At 39.2% G+C, this 17,489-nt stretch overlaps 1 protein-coding gene across 3 annotated transcripts in view; it reads left to right on the top strand.

The window, feature by feature from the left end:
• Positions 1-17,489, top strand: part of ZMYM2 (zinc finger MYM-type containing 2) — an 87,657-nt gene that overhangs the window by 9,544 nt on the left and 60,624 nt on the right. For 2 of the 3 annotated variants that reach the window (XM_024751180.1, XM_024751101.1), the window contains exon 2: positions 14,825-15,681. In XM_024751180.1, coding sequence (XP_024606948.1) covers positions 14,835-15,681 — 847 coding nt within the window. In that variant the 5' untranslated portion in view covers positions 14,825-14,834. The remainder of the gene's footprint in view (positions 1-14,824; positions 15,682-17,489) is intronic. The other variant, XM_024751245.1, reaches the window with a different exon arrangement.

Here is a 17,489-nt window from a genome sequence, read left to right as displayed (position 1 = left end):
AAAAAAAATTTTTTTTTTTTTTTTTTTTTTTTTTTTTTTTTTTTTTATATTACATGTTTTTATAGGTACTGCCTAATTGCCTTCCACTGGAACACAGTACTGACTACCCTTTCTACTAGTTTCTCCACATTCTTGACAATACTGGATGTTCTCAAATAGTTAAAGTTTTGTCAATTTAATTTATGTTCTTTCTAAAGAATGGATATCAGTTCTTGTTATATCGATTACAAGTGTATATACACATTATATATTATATATAACATATATCTTTTGTAAAATTTTATACCTTACTTACGGTGCTTCTTTGCTATGTAAACATTTTATAATGTAACGGGAAAAATCCATTTCACTATTGCAAGAAATAGGAGCAGTTATAATGAATATGCAAGACTTTTATGAAGGAAATTGTAAAATAATACAGTAGGACATACGAGAAAACCAGAATGGACAGATATACATATATCTGGATGGGAAGACTTCAATAATGTAAAAAAATGAATATTTTTGTCTTCAAATATCTCTAAATTCAGTGAAATCCTAACTAAATACCAGAATAGATACATATGGTACCAAATTTGAAAAGTAAAAAGGGTAGAAAGGTTAAAAAACAAAACAAAACAAAAAAGGAAGACCCCCCCTCTCCATCCACACAGTTCTCTTCCTTCGAAGCAAACCACTGTTGTCGTTTTCTTGGCCGTTTATGTAGAGTTATTCTGTGCACGTGTGCGCGTGCTCATGGTGCGTGTGTTTATCCTTTGTTAGGTGCCTTGTTTGCATTTATTTTATGGGAGAGGTGGTTCCATGTTAGTGTGGAAGTATGTTGAGAGCTGCCTCAGTTGTTTCCAAGGCTGCCTAATGTTTCACTGTTTGTCTTTATTGTCATTCATTTTATCAGTTGTCTGTTGAGAGACATTTAGGGTGTTTCAGTCTTTTAAGTTTACAATGAATGTCTTTCTATGTTTTGTTCTTAAAAACATGAGATGATATCTGTAGGAAGAATGTCTGGAAGTGGAATTTCTTGGTCAAAGAAATATTTTTTTGAGTTGCTGTCAGTAGAAGTTGTACCAGTTTACACTGATTTACACTATGAGAGTACACAGTTAAACCTTTTGATTTTTGTCAGTGTGTTAGGAGAAAATTGGTGGCCCTTTAGAGTTTTAACTTGGATTTCTCTTAAATATTTCATATATTTAAGAGACATCTGTATTTTCTTTTCTTGTGAACTCTGTTCACATCTTTTTGGTCCTTTATTCTCACTGGTTGTTGGTTTATCTCATTGTAGGACCTCTTTGTCTTCATTTTTTTAGGCTATGAGTTGCAAATATTTCCTTTGTAGTTAATCATTGTCGTATGTTTGGTATTTTTTTCCCCCATAGAGGTGTCTTCTATTTTGTTTTTTTCAGAAAAAATTCTGGTAAAATGTATTAACATAAAATTTACCGTTTTTACCTTTTTTAAATGTATAGTTCAGTGGTATTAAGTATATACATAAGTGTTTCTTAAAAATCACCACTGTTAATTTCCAGAGCCTTTTCATCATTCCCAAACATAAGCATCATACTCATTAAACATAATGCCCGGTGCCTCTTTACCACGGCTCCTAGTGACGTCTCTTCTACCTTCTGTCTCTATGAAATTGCCTATTGTAGGTACCTTAAATAAGTAGGATCTTAAAATGTTTGCCATTTTGTGCCTGGCTTATTTCACCTAGCATGTTTGCAAGGTTCATCTATGTTGTGGCATATATCAGAATTTCTTTCCTTTTTAGGACTGAGTAATATTCCATTGTATGCCTACATTTTGTTTATCCATTCATTTGTTGATGGACCCTTGGGCTCATTCTACCTTTTGGTCATTGCGAATAAGACTGCTGTGAACATTGGTATGCAAGTATCCATTTGAGTCCTGGCTTTCAGTTCTTCTGTATATGTGTATATAAATAAATCTAGACGTGGAATTGACTGCTCATATGTTAATTCTACATATAACTAATTTTTGTACGTCTCTCCAGGACTTGTTATTTTCCTTTTTTAAAAAATAACATCCAGGGCTTCCCTGGTGGTACAGTGGTTGAGAGTCCGCCTGCCGATGCAGGGGACGCGGGTTCGTGCCCCGGTCTGGGAGGATCCCACGTGCCGCGGAGCGGCTGGGCCCGTGAGCCATGGTCGCTGAGCCTGCGCGTCCGGAGCCTGTGCTCCACAACGGGAGAGGCCACAACAGTGAGAGGCCCACGTATCGCAAAAATAAATAAATAAATAAAAATAACATCCGGGGCCTCCCTGGTGGCGCAGTGGTTAAGAATCTGCCTGCCAGTGCAGGGACCGTGGGTTCGAGACTTGGTCCAGGAGATCCCACATGGCGTGGAGCAACTGAGCCTGTGCGCCACAACTACTGAGCCTGCACTCCAGAGCCCACATGCCACAGCTACTGAGCCCACGTGCCACAGCTACTGAAGCCAGTGCACCTAGAGCCCATACTCTGCAACAAGAGAAGCCACCACAAGGAGATGCCCACGCACCACAATGAAGAGTAGCTCCCGCTCGCCGCAACTAGAGAAAGCCTGCGCACAGCAGCAAAGACGCAACGCAGCCAATAAATAAATAAATAAATTTATTAAAACAAAACAAAACATTCAGGGACTTCCTGGTGGTCCAGTGGTTAAGACTTCGTGCTTCCACAACAGGGGGCATGGGTTTGATCCCTTGTTGAGGAACTGAGATCCCACATGCCGAATGGCACAGCCAAAATCAAATAAACACACAAACAATCAAAAAATCCATCTTCATTGCTGTGAAATGGTATCTCATTTTTTTTTTAATTTTTACTTTTAACTGTGGTAAAAAAACACATAGCATAAAATTTATCATCTTGGCCATTTTTAAGTGTGTAGATCAGTAGTGTTAAGTACATTCACCTTATTGTGCAGCAGACCTCCAGAACTTTTTCATCTTGAAAAGCCGAAACTAACGATTAAACAGTTCCACATCTGCTCCTCAGCACCATCCTACTTTCTATTTGTATGATTTTTGACTTCTTGAGATACATTGTATCATTTATGTGTGATCATACAGTGTTTATCTTTTTTCACTTAGCACAGTGATCTCAAGGTACATCATTGCTGTAGCATATAACAGGATTTCCTTTCTTTTTAATGCTGAATAATATTCCATTGTACGTATGTACCACATTTGGTTTATACATTCATCTGCTCGTGGAACTTTTGGTTGCATCTACCTTTTGGCTATTATGAATAATGCTGCTGTGAACATAAACATGCAAGTATCTCTTCGAGATCTTGATTTTAGTTATTTTGGGTATACCCAGAGTTGGATTGCTGAATCTTATGGTAATTCAATTTTTAATTGCTTGAGTAACCTCCATGCTGTTTTCTGTAGCTGCTGCACCTTTTTACATTCCCATCAGCAGTGCACAAGGGATCAAGTTTCTTCAACCAACCAACCAACCAACCAACCAACCAGTTTCTCTTCACTAATACGTGTTACTTTTTGTTTGTTTTGATAGTAGGCATCCTAATGGATGTGACATGTTTCCTGGTTTTGATTTGCATTTCCCTAATGAAGGATGAGTTGAGCATAGCATCACTGGGAAGAATTTGAGAAGGATCAGTGTTAATTCTTCTGTAAATGTTTGGTAGAATTCACCTGTGAACCCCTCTGGTCCTGGTTTCTTTGTTGGGAGATTTTTGATTACTGATTCAATCTCTTTGCATATTATAATTCTATTCAGAGTTTGTATTTGTTCTTGAGTCAGTTTTGGTAGTTTGTATTAGGAATTTGTCCATTTTATGTTGGTTATCCAGTTTGTTGGCATATAATTGCTCATAATGTTCTCTTATTCATTTCTGTAAAATCAGTAGCGATATCTTATTTTCATTTCTGATTTTTTTTTTTAACTTTTTTATTTTTGGTCTGCTATTCACATATCAATTACTTTCTTTCTTTGTTTTTGGCCGCACCACATGGCTTGTGGGATCTTAGTTCCCTGACCAGTGAAAGCGCCAAGTCCTAACCACTGGACCCCCCAGGGAATTCCGTTCGTTTCTGGTTTTAATAATTTGAGATTTTGTTTCTTTGTCATACTGGCTAAAGATTTAATATTTTCAAGGAACCACTTATTTTTTTCTGTATTTTTCTGCTTTCTGTTTTGTTTATCTGTGTACTCATCTTTATTACTGCATTCTTTCTGCTAGCTTTAGTTTGCTCTTTTTCTGGTTTCTTAAGGTGTAAAGTTGGTTTATTGATTTGAGATTTTTAACCTAGGCATTAATAGCAATAAGTTTTCTGCTGAGCACAGCTTTCATTGCATCCCTTAAGTTTTTTAAATTAATTAATTAATTTGGCTGTGTTGGGTCTTCATTTCTGTGCGAGGGCTTTCTCTAGTTGCGGCAAGCGGGGGCCACTCTTCATCGCAGTGCGCGGGCCTCTCACTGTCGCGGCCTCTCTTGTTGCGGAGCACAGGCTCCAGATGCGCAGGCTCAGTAGTTGTGGCTCACGGGCCCAGTTGCTCCGCGGCATGTGGGATCTTCCCAGACCAGGGCTCGAACCCATATCCCCTGCATTGGCAGGCAGATTCTCAACCACTGCGCCACCAGGGAAGCCCCATTGCATCCCTTAAGTTTTGATATGTTGTGTTTCTGTTTTTTGTTTCAAAGTATTTCTTCACTTTCCCTAGTGATTTCTTCTTTGACCCATTGGTTGTTTAAGTGTGTTAATTTCTACCTATTTGTGATTTTTCATTTATGCTTCTGTTATTTCTAATACCATTCCATTGTGATTAGAAAAAATACTGTATCATTTTGATCCTTTTAAATTAAAAAAAATAAGTTTATTTTATTTGTTTGGCTGTGTTGGGTCTTTGTTGCTGCATACTGGCTTTCTCTAGTTGCGTTGAGCGGGGGCTACCCTTTGTTGCCGTGTGCGGGCTTCTCATTGCGGTGGCCTCTTGTTGTGGAGTACGGGCTCTAGGTGCACAGGCTTCAGTAGTTGCAGAATGCGGGCTCAGTAGTTGAGGCATGTGGGCCCTAGAGTGAGTGGGCTTCAGTAGTTGTGGCGCAAGGACTTAGTTGCTCTGTGGCACGTGGGGTCTTCTGGACTGGAGCTCGAACCCATGTCCCCTGCATTGGCAGATGGATTCTTAACCACTGCACCACCAGAGAAGTCCCTCATTAACATATATTGATAATTATTGTTTTATGCATTTGCCTTTTAAATCATAGGGAAAAAAGTAGTTATAAACCGAAAGTACATTAATACTGGCTTTCTAGTGATTTTCTGTATTTACTTTATATATATATTTATATATTCATTTGTATTCTTTATTTCCTATGGCTTCAGTTTCCTCTATGGTGTGTTTTTAGTTTTGCCTGAAGGATTCCCTTTAGCTTTTCACGTTGGGTAGGTCTGCTGGTAATAAATTCCCTTTTGTTTATCTGGAAACGTCTTAATTTCTCCTTAATTTTGGAGGAGTGTTTTTGTTGGATATAGAATTCCTGGTTGGCAGGTGTTGTTGTTGTTCATCTCTTTATATGTCACGCCGTAGCTTTTGGCTTCCATGGTTTCGGGTGAGAAATGCACTGATGATGCAGATCTTTTTGAGAACCCATTGCATGTGACGAGTCACTTCTCTCTTAGTTTCAGAATTCTCTTTTACTGTCGGGTCCACGGTTTGATTATCACCTGTCTTGGTGTGGCTATCTTTGAGCTTAACTGGCTTGAAGTTTGTTGAGCTTCCTGGGTGTGTATATGCATCTTCATCATATTCGGGAAGTTTGCAGCCATTGTGTGTTCAAATATATTTTTTGTCCTTTTTTTCTCTTTTTAATGTTACATGTGTTGGTGCACATGGTTTTGTTTCACAGATCCTTCAGGCTCTGTTCATTTTTCTTCATTCTTTTTTTCCTTCTCCTCAGACTGGATAATTTTAATTATTCTGCCTTTCAGTTTACTGATTCTTTCTTCTGCTTGCTCACGTCTGCTATTGATCCCCTCCAGTGAGTTCTTCATTTCTGCTATTATATTTTTCATCTCCAGAATTTCTGTTTGGCTACTTTTTTTTTTTTTAATTGAAGTATAGTTGATTTACAATGTTGTGTTAGTTTCAGGTATACAGCGAAGTGATTCAGTTATACATATATATATTTTTCATATTTTTCTTCATTATAGGTTATTACACGATATTGAGTATAGTTCCCTGTGCTATACAGCGGGTCCTGTTTATCTATTTTATGTATAAGAATAGTGTGTATTTATTATAAAAGTAGTGTTTATCTATTTTATATATAAAAGTAGCATGTATCTGTTAATCCGAAACTCCTAATTTATCCCCCCCCATTTCCCTTTTGGTAACCATAAGTTATTTTCTCTGTCTATGAGTCTGTTTCTGTTTTATAAATAAGTTCATTTGTATCATTTTTTTAGATTCCACAAGTAAGTGATACCAAGTGATATTTGTTTTTCTCTGTTTGACTTCCCTCACTTAGTATGATAATCTGTGGGTCCATCCATGTTGTTGCAAATGGCGTTATTTCATTCTTTCTTCTCGCTGAGTAATATTCCATTGCATATATGTACCACATCTTCTTTATTCATTCACCTGTCGATGGCCACTTAGGTTGCTTCCATGTCTTGGCTATTGTAAACAGTGCTGCTATGAACACTGAGGTGCACGTATCTTTTTGACTGAGAGTTTTTATCTTTTCCGGATGTGTGCCCAGGAGTGGTATTGCTGGATCATATGGTAGTTCTATTTTTAGTTTTCTAAGGAACCTCCATACTGTTCTCCACAGTGGCTGCACCAATCTACAGTCCCACAAACAGTGCAGGAGGGTTCACTTTTGTCCACACCCGCTTCAGCTGTTTGGTTACTTTTTTTTGGCTATGTCCTGCATTGGCAGGCGGATTCTTAACCACTGAACCACCAGGGAAGCCCTGGAAGCCTGGAATCTTAACCACTGGACCGCTAGGGAAGTCCCTGTTTGGTTACTTTTTATGATTTGTATCTGTTTATTTATGTTTTCATTTTGTCCATACCTTGTTTTCGGATTTCCTTTAATTCTTTGTCCATGCTCTCTGTTAGCTCATTGAGCATATTTAAGGTAGTTGACCTAATTTTTTTTTTTTTTAATATTTATTTTTTTATTTGGCTGTGTGAGGTCTTAATTGCAGCATGCGGGCTCTTTTAGTTGTGGTGTACAGGATCTAGTTCCCTGACCAGGGATTGAACTCAGGCCCCCTGCGTTGGGAGCGCAGAGTCTTAGCCACTGGGCCACCAGGGAAGTCCTGATTTAATGTTTTTGGCTAGTTACTCCAGTATTTGGGATTCCTCAGGGATGGTTTCTGATTCTTTTATTCCTGTGAATAGGGCATACTTTTCTGTTTCTTTGTGTGTTTATACCATTCTGAGAATATTATACCTCTGGATATCTGATTCTCCTTAGATTGCTGATTTTTCCTTGGGGATGGAGCTGTTTATTTTTGACTGTTTAAACATTTTTTTGCAGAGTGTGAATTTCTTATTGCTTGTGTCCTTGAAGTTAATGTTCTATCACCCCTGTGGTGAGCTAGTGACCTGACAAAAAGTTTTTGTAAATGTCTGGTAGAAAAGAAGAAGAATGTTATACAGGGTTGTGTTTCATTAAATCTGAGAGATGCTACTGGGAATGCTTCTGCTGCCCAGAGGGCTGAGGCCAAGAGGAGCCCAAGCCACAATCCCAGATTTTGTTGGAAGTCCCTCACCGCCATTCCTGTGTTCAGCCAGACCCCGGAGGACTGCAGGTGCTGTCCCCTTGGCCGACCTGGGGGGAGGAAGGCGGGGGATGCTCACCCACTTAAAGTGAGCAACAGCCTCTTCTTCACACACTCCCCTGGCGCTTAGTGTCCAGTCAGGTGCAGAGACCCCAGAGATTGCTTCCAGTCCCTCTGTCCAGCTCATTAGTTACTCAGGTAAGGGGACCCATACCCAGAACTTCTGATGCTGCCATTTGGGGTGACATCTGTCTACATCTGTTTTTAAGGACCTGTGAGGGCCTGTTGCCTTATTCTTCTAAAAATTATGTTGATCAAGATACTTCCTACTTTATGAGAAGTGAATGTTAACTATGTTTAACTTCATTTGTAATCCAGTCATTTCAAAACCTTATTTACCGTGGGTTTTTGAGGTGTGCTGAGTCGGGTACAATGAGTCATGCTCCTTTGCTTTCCCTCTTCCAAAGTTTTGGTGCTGTTGAATTATCCCTTGTTCTTGTGGGTTTGTCTTTTTTTTTTTTAATCTCCTTATTTAGTTGGTCTTTTGATGGAAGCAACATTTTATCTCTGTCTCCAGTTGACCATCCAATTAATTTAATATTAATTTCTACATATTAAGTTTATACCCATCACTTGACTAAGTTACAGGCATACCTTGTTTCATTGCACTTGTCAGATATTGCACTTTATTACAAATTGAAAGTTTTTGTTAAAAATTGAAGGTAGGGCTTCCCTGGTGGCGCAGAGGTAAAAAAAAAAAAAAAAAAAAATTGAAGGTGTATTGAGCAAGTCTATCAGTGTCATTTTTCTAACAGCATTTTACAATTAAGGTATGTACTTGTGTTTGACATAATGCTGTCGCACACTTAATAGACAACAGTATAGTGTAAACATAACTTTTATATGCACTGGGAAACCAAAAAATGCATGTGACTCACTTTACTGCGATATTTGCTTTCTTGCGGTGGTCTGGAAGTGAACCCACGATATCTCTGAGGTATGTCTGTATCTCACTGTAGTAGTTTTTTGGGTAAATTATTTGAGTCTTTGAGGTAATGCTAATACAATTTGCATATAATGATAATTTTCCTTATTTCAAATTGTTATATCTTTTTCATATTATTACATTGGATGGTACTTCCAGAGCAGTGCTGTGTAGTAATAATAAAGAATATCCTTACCTTAACCTTGACTTTAATGCTAGTATTTTAATGTCTCCCATTAAGCTGGATGATATCTTTTGGTTTGATACATATATATTTATAAATCCATTTTTCCCATTTTATTAGGAAATTTTATTCTTTGTTTTTTTTCTTTTTTTTTTTTTTTTGTGGTACGCGGGCCTCTCACTGCGGTGGTCTGTCCCGCCGCGGAGCACAGGCTCTGGACGCGCAGGCTCCGCGGCCATGGCTCACGGGCCCAGCCACTCCACGGCATGTGGGATCCTCCCGGACCGGGGCACGAACCCGCATCCCCCGCATCGGCAGGCAGACTCCCAACCACCGCGCCACCAGGAAAGCCCCCTGTTCTTTCTTTATTTTGTGGCCACGCTGTGTGGCTTGTGGGATCTTAGTTCCCTTACCAGGGATTGAACCTGGGCCACCGCAGTGAAAGTGCCAAGTCCTAACCACTGGACTGCCAGGGAACTCCCAAGAAATTTTATTCTTAAAAATTTTAATTTGGGGCTTCCCTGGTGGCACAGTGGTTAAGAGTCCGCCTGCCGATGCAGGGAACACGGGTTCGTGCCCCGGTCCGGGAAGATCCCACATGCGGCGGAGCGGCTGGGCCCGTGAGCCATGGCCGCTGAGCCTACGCGTCCGGAGCCTGTGCTCCGCAATGGGAGAGGCCACAGCAGTGAGAGGCCCGCGTAACGGAAAAAAAAAAAAAAAAATTTGTTATACTGCCTCAGAACTGTTAGAAGTGCCATTAACACATGTTGAATAATACCCTTTCCTCTAGAGTAGAGAATAATTCACCTTAGCTTTCTTTGTACCGCTTATGGCACCTAGAAAGCTCTGGGGCTTATTAATGAGAAAGTGATGAATGTTTTTCTTGAATCACTTTGAAACGCTTTCTTTGTGATTTTCTTTGAAAGTTCATAAGCTTTTCTCAGCAACTGCTGATACTTTATTGTTATGAACGCCAACATTTTATTTTTAACTCTACCTTTTCTTTGTTTTTTCATGAGAACATCGAGTATTATGTTGATTCTCACTGAATCCAAATATAAAGCCGAGAGCATTTATAATTTATGATGATTGTCTCAGTCCATTTGGGCTAGTATAACAGAAGTACCATAGACAAGAGACATTCATTTCTCAGAGTTCTGGAGGCTGGGAAGTCCGTGATCAAGGCTCCTGCAGATCGGGTTGTGTAGTGAGAGCTTGTTCCTGGTTCATAGAAAGACTGCCATCTTGCTGTGTCCTCACATGGTTGGGGGGGAAAGGAGCTCTCTTGGTGTCTTTTACAAAATGGTCCCTAATCCCACTTAGAGGACTCCACCTTCCTGACTTTAATCACTGCTCAGAGGCCCCGCCTCCTACTACCATCTCTTTGGAGGCCAGGATTTCATCATATGAATTTGAGGGGAGACATAAGCATTTGGTCCATAACAATGATGGAGTGGAAGCTTAAAAATGAACCTTAAAAATGAAATCTTGAGGTATAGGCAGAAACTGCCTGGTGGTTATTAGGAGTTAACTGTGTTAATTGATTTTCACATTCAGTTATTTATCTCTTTAAATTCTAAGAAAAACCCTGGGAACTATATTTATACCCTTTTATTCTAGGGAAAATTGAAGCCCAGAGAAGTGAAGTTATTTGCTTGACGTTAAATAGCTAATTAGCATTGACTTAATGTAGAAAAGTGGCTAAAAGGAATAGATTTTATTTGGATAAGGTAGAAATGATCAACTTTAATCAGATTCTTTTCTTTATAGGACTAAATGAGTGTTTGGTAGTTGAAGCCTATTCTCAGTGACATATAGAAGTTACCAAATTTATTTATAGTATAGGGTTTGAAAATAACTGTTACGGTTGAGTAATTATTCTGCTTGGGAAGTGGATTACTGCAGAGAACTGTGTAGTAAGGAAAGTCCTATTCTCTGCTCCACGGTTATCTCGTGAGGAGAATGAATGGATACCTTGCAGCCACCAGAGGGCACTGTGGATTCAGTTGTGGCTTAAGCCCCAGAAATTGTTGTCTTCTGTTTTAGGTATCCTAAAACATAGACAAGATCGAGAAAACTCGTGCTTTAAAACCCTTTGCATTCCATAACCTCAGTAGATTTACGCCACATTCCTCTGAAAATTGTTATTGTTGATGAGGATACTTCCTACCTTCTGGCAAATGAATGTTAACTAGTTCAGCTCCATTTGTGTTTAAAAAGCTCAGCTCAGTGCTCTGTGTCGACCTAGACGGGTGAGATGGCGGTGGGGGTGGGAGGGGCATACATACAGCTGATTCACTTCGTTGTGCGGCAGAAACTAACGTAACATTGTAAAGCAATTATACTCCACTTTAGAAAAAAATCTCATTTTAGCTTGGCACTTTGGGCTTGATATTTTTCTTTTGATACTTGTGTATTTTGAATATTGATTTGGTTACTGTTCTATTGAATGGCTGTGTCCTTTTTTAATTAATAAGAGCTGTGCTACATTATTTAATACTTAATCACATATTACAAAGTAGTTATGAATATTCAAATCCTGACCTCTCCCACTTCCTGGCTGTGGTTTTGGACAGCTTACTTTTTTTTTTTTTTACTGACGCGCAGGCTCAGCGGCCATGGCTCACGGGCCCAGCCGCTCTGCTGCATGTGGGATCTTCCCGGACCGGGGCACGAACCCGTGTCCCCTGCATCGGCAGGCAGACTCTTAACCACTGCGCCACCAGGGAAGCCCGGGCAGCTTACTTTTGAGGATTGGGTTTTTTTTAAAAAAATAAGGGAGATAATGATTTTACTTCATGGTGTTGGTTTAATGTTTAACCATCATGAATATTTGGCTCATACTAAGCATTAAATAAATGTTAACTATTACCGGATGAATGTACTTGTATTTTAAGAGAACCTAATTGAATTAGTTATAAAAATTTTGAATCAAATGTTATTCAGCTTATTTCAACCTTTAAAACTTTCTGTAATGGTAATGTTAAAAGATTTTTCATGTTTGCTTAAAATTAAGTGAAGGCCTTATGTGAGGGTTTCCCAGCACATTGCTATTGTTTTACCATAAAGAAGTCTTTCTCACTGAGGAGCTGTTCTGGGGTAATGTAGTATATATCTTAGTATTTGAAAGTATATTTAAAGTGTCTTAGAGTATGGAATGGTAATTGGTAGCTCGTTGGGTAAGGCAGATAGTCACCCCTTAAGTTTTTAAATGGAATTATCCATTTTCTTTAAAGCAGATATAAATGTGTCTTTTCCCATTTTCCAATATTAGCATGTCTTCCATCCTGACACACACAGCTTTGGTTTAAGAGGAACAAAGAGGGTTTTAGCATCAAGCTTGATTGATAGTGCTTGAATCCTGATGTTGTCTTGGAACCTTGGGCACTTTTTTTTTTTTTTTTTTTTTTCCTTGGGCACTTTTAATTAATGTATCTGAGCTACTGTTTTTTTCTTAATTGAGGTGTAGTTGATTTATGATATTATAAAAGTTTCAGGTGTACAACCTAGTGATTCAGTTTTTTTGTTGTTGTTTTTTGGCCATGCTGTGTGGCTTGTGGGATTTTAGTTCCCTGACCAGGGATTGAATCCGGGCCTTAGCAGTGAAAGCCCAGAATCCTAACCACTAGACCACCAGGGAACTCCCAAATTCATGATTTCTGACGGCGGGGATGTTTATCTGTTTTGTTTATTGATTTTTCTCAAGTGTCTAAGACAGTGTCTTGTGGATATTGGGTGCTCCATAAATCTTTGTTGAATGCAGTTAATTACTTGTTGCCTTTGGTAAGTTCTGTGCTTGTCTTTATATCTCATCTCATCCAGTTCTTCCCCACCTACCTTGTTCCAGCCACATTGGCCTTTATTCTGTTGCTTGACCTTCCCAGCCTCACTCCCTTTAGGCTTTTGCAGGAGCTGCCCTTACCTCAGTTTTCCCCCAGTTAGATGTTGCTCATCTCTCCAGATCTCAGCAGATACCGCCTGCTCGAAGAGGCCTTCTCTGACTCCAGAGTACAGTACTTCTCTCTTTGTTCTGTTACTATCCCTGTTTTTTTTTTTAAGTTTAGCTTTAAAAAATAAGTGAGAAATCATGCTCAAAAATTAAGAAAATGCAACAAAATATACAGTGAATAATTTCTCCATCCCTGTCAGCTGTCTGTCAAAGTGATACTTATTTATATTAGTGTTGCCCTCATCCTTCCAGAGGCTTTTATAACAATGAAAGCAAAGGGCAATATATATGAAACAGTAAGTGTTCTTTAAGCCCCTTTGTTTTGAGACTGGGCTGAGTGGCCTTATAAGAGAGAGGATTACCGAAGAGCTAAGAGTTGGCCTTGGGGCCCTTAAGCCAGTCTTAATGCCTGTACAGCTGGTGTCTCCTCACCTTCTCTGAGGCTGCAGTGAATAAACCACTTCACACTCGTATCTGTCCGTCTGCAAATTGACCTGCAGTCTATACTCACCCTTCATTTTCCCTTCTAGTTGGTTTTTTCCTTGTTTAGTCTCTGCGATTAAGGTGATCCATGTTCCGGACTAGTTGTACTACCACCTGTGCCCATGACCTCATCCTCTCTGTGTGCTCAATAACTTATTTTCTTTCTTTTCTGGCCTTTTTTTAACCATTAACTGTCTGCTGTCTCTTTGGCTTTAGCACAGCTCTGCATATCTAATAGGTGCACAGAAATACGAGCTAACTATGGCAGTCATGAAGAGTTCGGATTGTTGAGTTATAAAGAACTGGGAATGAATTCTAGCTGTGTGACTTGGGTTAGTTAGCATCTCTAAGCCACAAAATGGGACAATATTGTAACCATATCAAGGGTTGCTTTGAAGATGTAACCGAGGAGTGGATGATATTTTCCTAGGGCTGTTGTAACAAGTCGCCGCAGACTTGGTGGCTTAAAACAGGCCTTGTTTCCTTTAACAGTTCTAGAGGTCACAAGTCAGAAGTCAGTGGCCCTGGGCTCAAACCAGGGCGTCAGCAGGGCCATACTCGCTCAGGAGGCTCTGGGGGAGGGCTCACTCCCTGCTTCCTTTAAGTTCTGGTGCTGCCAACATTCCTTGGCTACATCACTTTCATCTCCTCCGGGCACCTCTGTGCTTACGTTGCCTGGAATCTCCTTCCACCTCTGTTGATGAGGCCACTTAAGATGCAGGTAGGGCCTGCCCAGGTAATCTCATTTTTAAGTCCTTAACCATAATCATCTCTGCAAAGACCCCCTTTCCATCCGAGGTAACATTTACAGCTTCCAGGGATTAGTATCTGATTTCTTTGGGGCCGTTATTCAGCCTGATACATGGATATAAAGGACATGGCAGATGGGGATTTAAGCTTTCTAGATGGGGTCAAGAAAGATTTCAGATTCTCAGAAGGATTTAATCATACAGCTATGGGAGCCAGGGAATATGAGAACAGTGGATTAAAAAAAAAAGATAAGGGAAATTAGGGATTAAATCATGTCATTTTATTTAATACAGTAGATAAATGGGATAGATATAGAGAAGAGATTTTTATGATCAGATTTTAGTTATATTTTTGTTCACATGTGTGTAGAAGGATTTATCTGTGTTTTCAGTGTTAAAATTATAGGGTAAGCAGTGGTGGAAAGGAGGTGGTAGAGATGGGAACATACTGCATATTCTTACTGAAAATTCGATAATTACCTTTCTTTTTATATTGCAAGAAGTTCACATGTAAACTTTATGAAATGATTAGTGAATGAGAGAAGATCACAGAATGCATATAAAATTTTTCCTGGATATTAGATAAGAATGACTTTCATTTAGAGTAAGAAAGAAAGTAAAAGTACCTTTAAGAAATTTTTTGAATTAGAATAACATCAAAAGCCATACAGTGACATTTGTAAAAAAAATTTTTTTCCATCTCCTTAACAGGTTCTTTGGCATGGACACAGGTTCATCAGGAGGATTAGAATTGACTGATGAGACTCCTGTTCTGCTGGGGAGGACGGCCATGGCAGCTAGCCTCACGGACGTAGGAAATTCATTTAGTGGGCCACCTAATCCTTTAGTGAATAGATCTAGTAAATTTCAGAACTCATCAGTGGAAGATGATGATGATGTTGTGTTTATCGAACCTGTACAACCTCCTCCGCCTTCTGCACCAGTGGTAGCCGATCAAAGAACCATAACATTTACGTCATCGAAAAATGAAGAGCTACAAGGAAATGATTCCAAAATTCTTCCTTCCTCAAAAGAATTGGCTTCTCAGAAGGGAAGTGTAAGTGAGACAATTGTCATCGATGATGAAGAGGACATGGAAACAAATCAAGGGCAAGAGAAAAATTCCTCCAATTTTATTGAACGGAGACCACCCGAGTCTAAAAACAGAACCAATGATGTGGATTTCTCCACTTCCAGTTTTTCAAGAAGTAAGGTAAATGCAGGAATGGGTAATAGTGGTATCACCACAGAACCAGACTCTGAAATTCAGATTGCTAATGTTACGACCTTAGAAACAGGTGTCAGCTCTGTGAGTGATGGCCAATTAGAAAATACTGACGGGCGAGATATGAACCTAATGATCACACACGTAACATCACTGCAGAATACCAGCTTGGGAGATGTCTCTAACGGACTGCAGTCGAGTAACTTTGGTGTTAATATGCAAACATACACCCCGTCTTTAACTTCACAGACCAAGACTGCAGTAGGACCTTTTAATCCTGGTAGAATGAATGTGGCAGGAGACGTATTTCAGAACGGAGAGTCTGCAGCTCATCACAATCCTGGTAAGCTTGGAGGGGGCTTCTGCCCCGTGGAAGGGATTTTGCACTGGTGGATTCTTTTTTTTATTATAGTAATTGGTGCTACTTTGGTTAGTTTATTCATGTAAGATATATTAATTCTATTGACTTTTAAGTTTGAAATTTTAACTAATAAGAGATGTAAAACCATGTATATAGTATTTCTCTGTAGATAATTAGAAAATCAGATAAATTAATGTCTAAAGGAAGTAAAACAAAATACTCTTTATATTCACCACCACTAAAGTCTAATAATTTGGCATCTTATTTGTCACATACTGACTTTATGCTAGTGTATTTTTTTTTAATTCATTTATTTTTGGCTGCATTGTGTCTTCGCTGCTGCGCACGGGCCCTCTCCAGTTGCAGCGAGTGGGGGGCACTCTTTGGTGTGGTGTGCGGGCCTCTCATTGTGGTGGCTTCTCTTATTGTGGAGCATGGGCTCTAGGCACAAGGGCTTCAGTAGTTGTGGCGCACGGGCTTAGTTGCTCTGCAGCATGTGGGATCCTCCTGGACCAGGGCTCGAACCCGCGTCCCCTGCGTTGGCAGGCGGACTCTCAACCACTGCGCCACCAGGGAAGCCCTATGCTAGTGTATTTTTAATAGTATTGTTTTTATGTGTAAAAAGAGAACAAAAAGATAAATAGCACATGTAAAGAGCAATATGTTGTATAATTGCATTTAGATTTGTTTTTACTTTCCCTGTGTTTATAATTTTGACTGCCTATCTGATTATGATTTTTACTTATTAGCACTTTGTTATTTTTTCTTATATTTAAAGATTGGTACATTTCTTGACTACTTGAAAACATTTTCTGCAGGCATCTTTGCTCTGTGGAAGCTGTGAGAAGAGCTCTGTGGCTTTTCCTGACTGTGTCTGTGTCTGCCCCAGGCCTCTGTATGGCCTGCCTGTCTCCCACGCACCTTCTCTCTGTCCTTCTCGGGCTTCCTCGTTGTAGGCTCATTAGCAGCTTTATCACCTAGGATTGTGGAGAATAATAAGGAATGACTGAAAGCTAGGCCGTGTAGAATGTTCTGTGAAATGCTAGTTTTTCCTTTCATACTTACTATTCTTTTGGTTATGAGAGTAATGTGTAATTATTGAAGAATGTTTGGAAAATCCATAATTAAAAAATGATGAAGAAAGGTTACCACTGTTGTTAATGCTTTGAGTGGTTGTCTTTCAGTGTTTTTCCTTTGTATTAACTTGGTTGAAGTGCAGTTCTTCATAATTTTGCTTCCTGTTTCCCCCCATTTAATATTACTCTGTATTTTCTCAAACAATTAAAATTATTTATACACAGAAGTTTTAATGACTGCACAATGGATTTGGTTATACCATTCCCATATTTGGTTTTTACATCGTTTCCCTTTTTTGCTCTTGTCGGTCTATGATGAACTTTTTTTTTTTTTTTTTCAAATTTCTGATTATTTCTTAGAGTATATTCTAGAAGTGAAGTTACTGGGCCAAAGACTATCACTACTCCCATCCCTCCAAAGAGTTTTGGTTGTAAAAATTTTCTGCTTTGTAGTGATTTTGAAAGAAATATGTTTCTTATTACTCAGTTTTGAAAATTCCTAATGTCTTCCAAGATCCTTTCCCCCGTATGTATTTATATATATCCGTTGGTAGGTCATCGTATGCATACATGTGTATGTGACGGCATATGAACATTTTTAAGTTGTGGAAATACATTGTCATACGGCCTTCTGGAAAGTTTTTACCAATTTATACTGCTATCAGCTGTGTATTAGAGGGTCTTTCCTTCTAGCTCACATAAAAGTTTAAGACA

This window comes from Neophocaena asiaeorientalis, unplaced genomic scaffold (genome assembly GCF_003031525.2).
Source record: "Neophocaena asiaeorientalis asiaeorientalis breed wild unplaced genomic scaffold, Neophocaena_asiaeorientalis_V1.1 scaffold443, whole genome shotgun sequence".
NCBI lineage: Eukaryota > Metazoa > Chordata > Mammalia > Artiodactyla > Phocoenidae > Neophocaena > Neophocaena asiaeorientalis.
The sequence above is the reverse complement of the archived record's forward strand: the minus strand, read 5'-3'. Positions and strand labels throughout refer to the sequence as shown.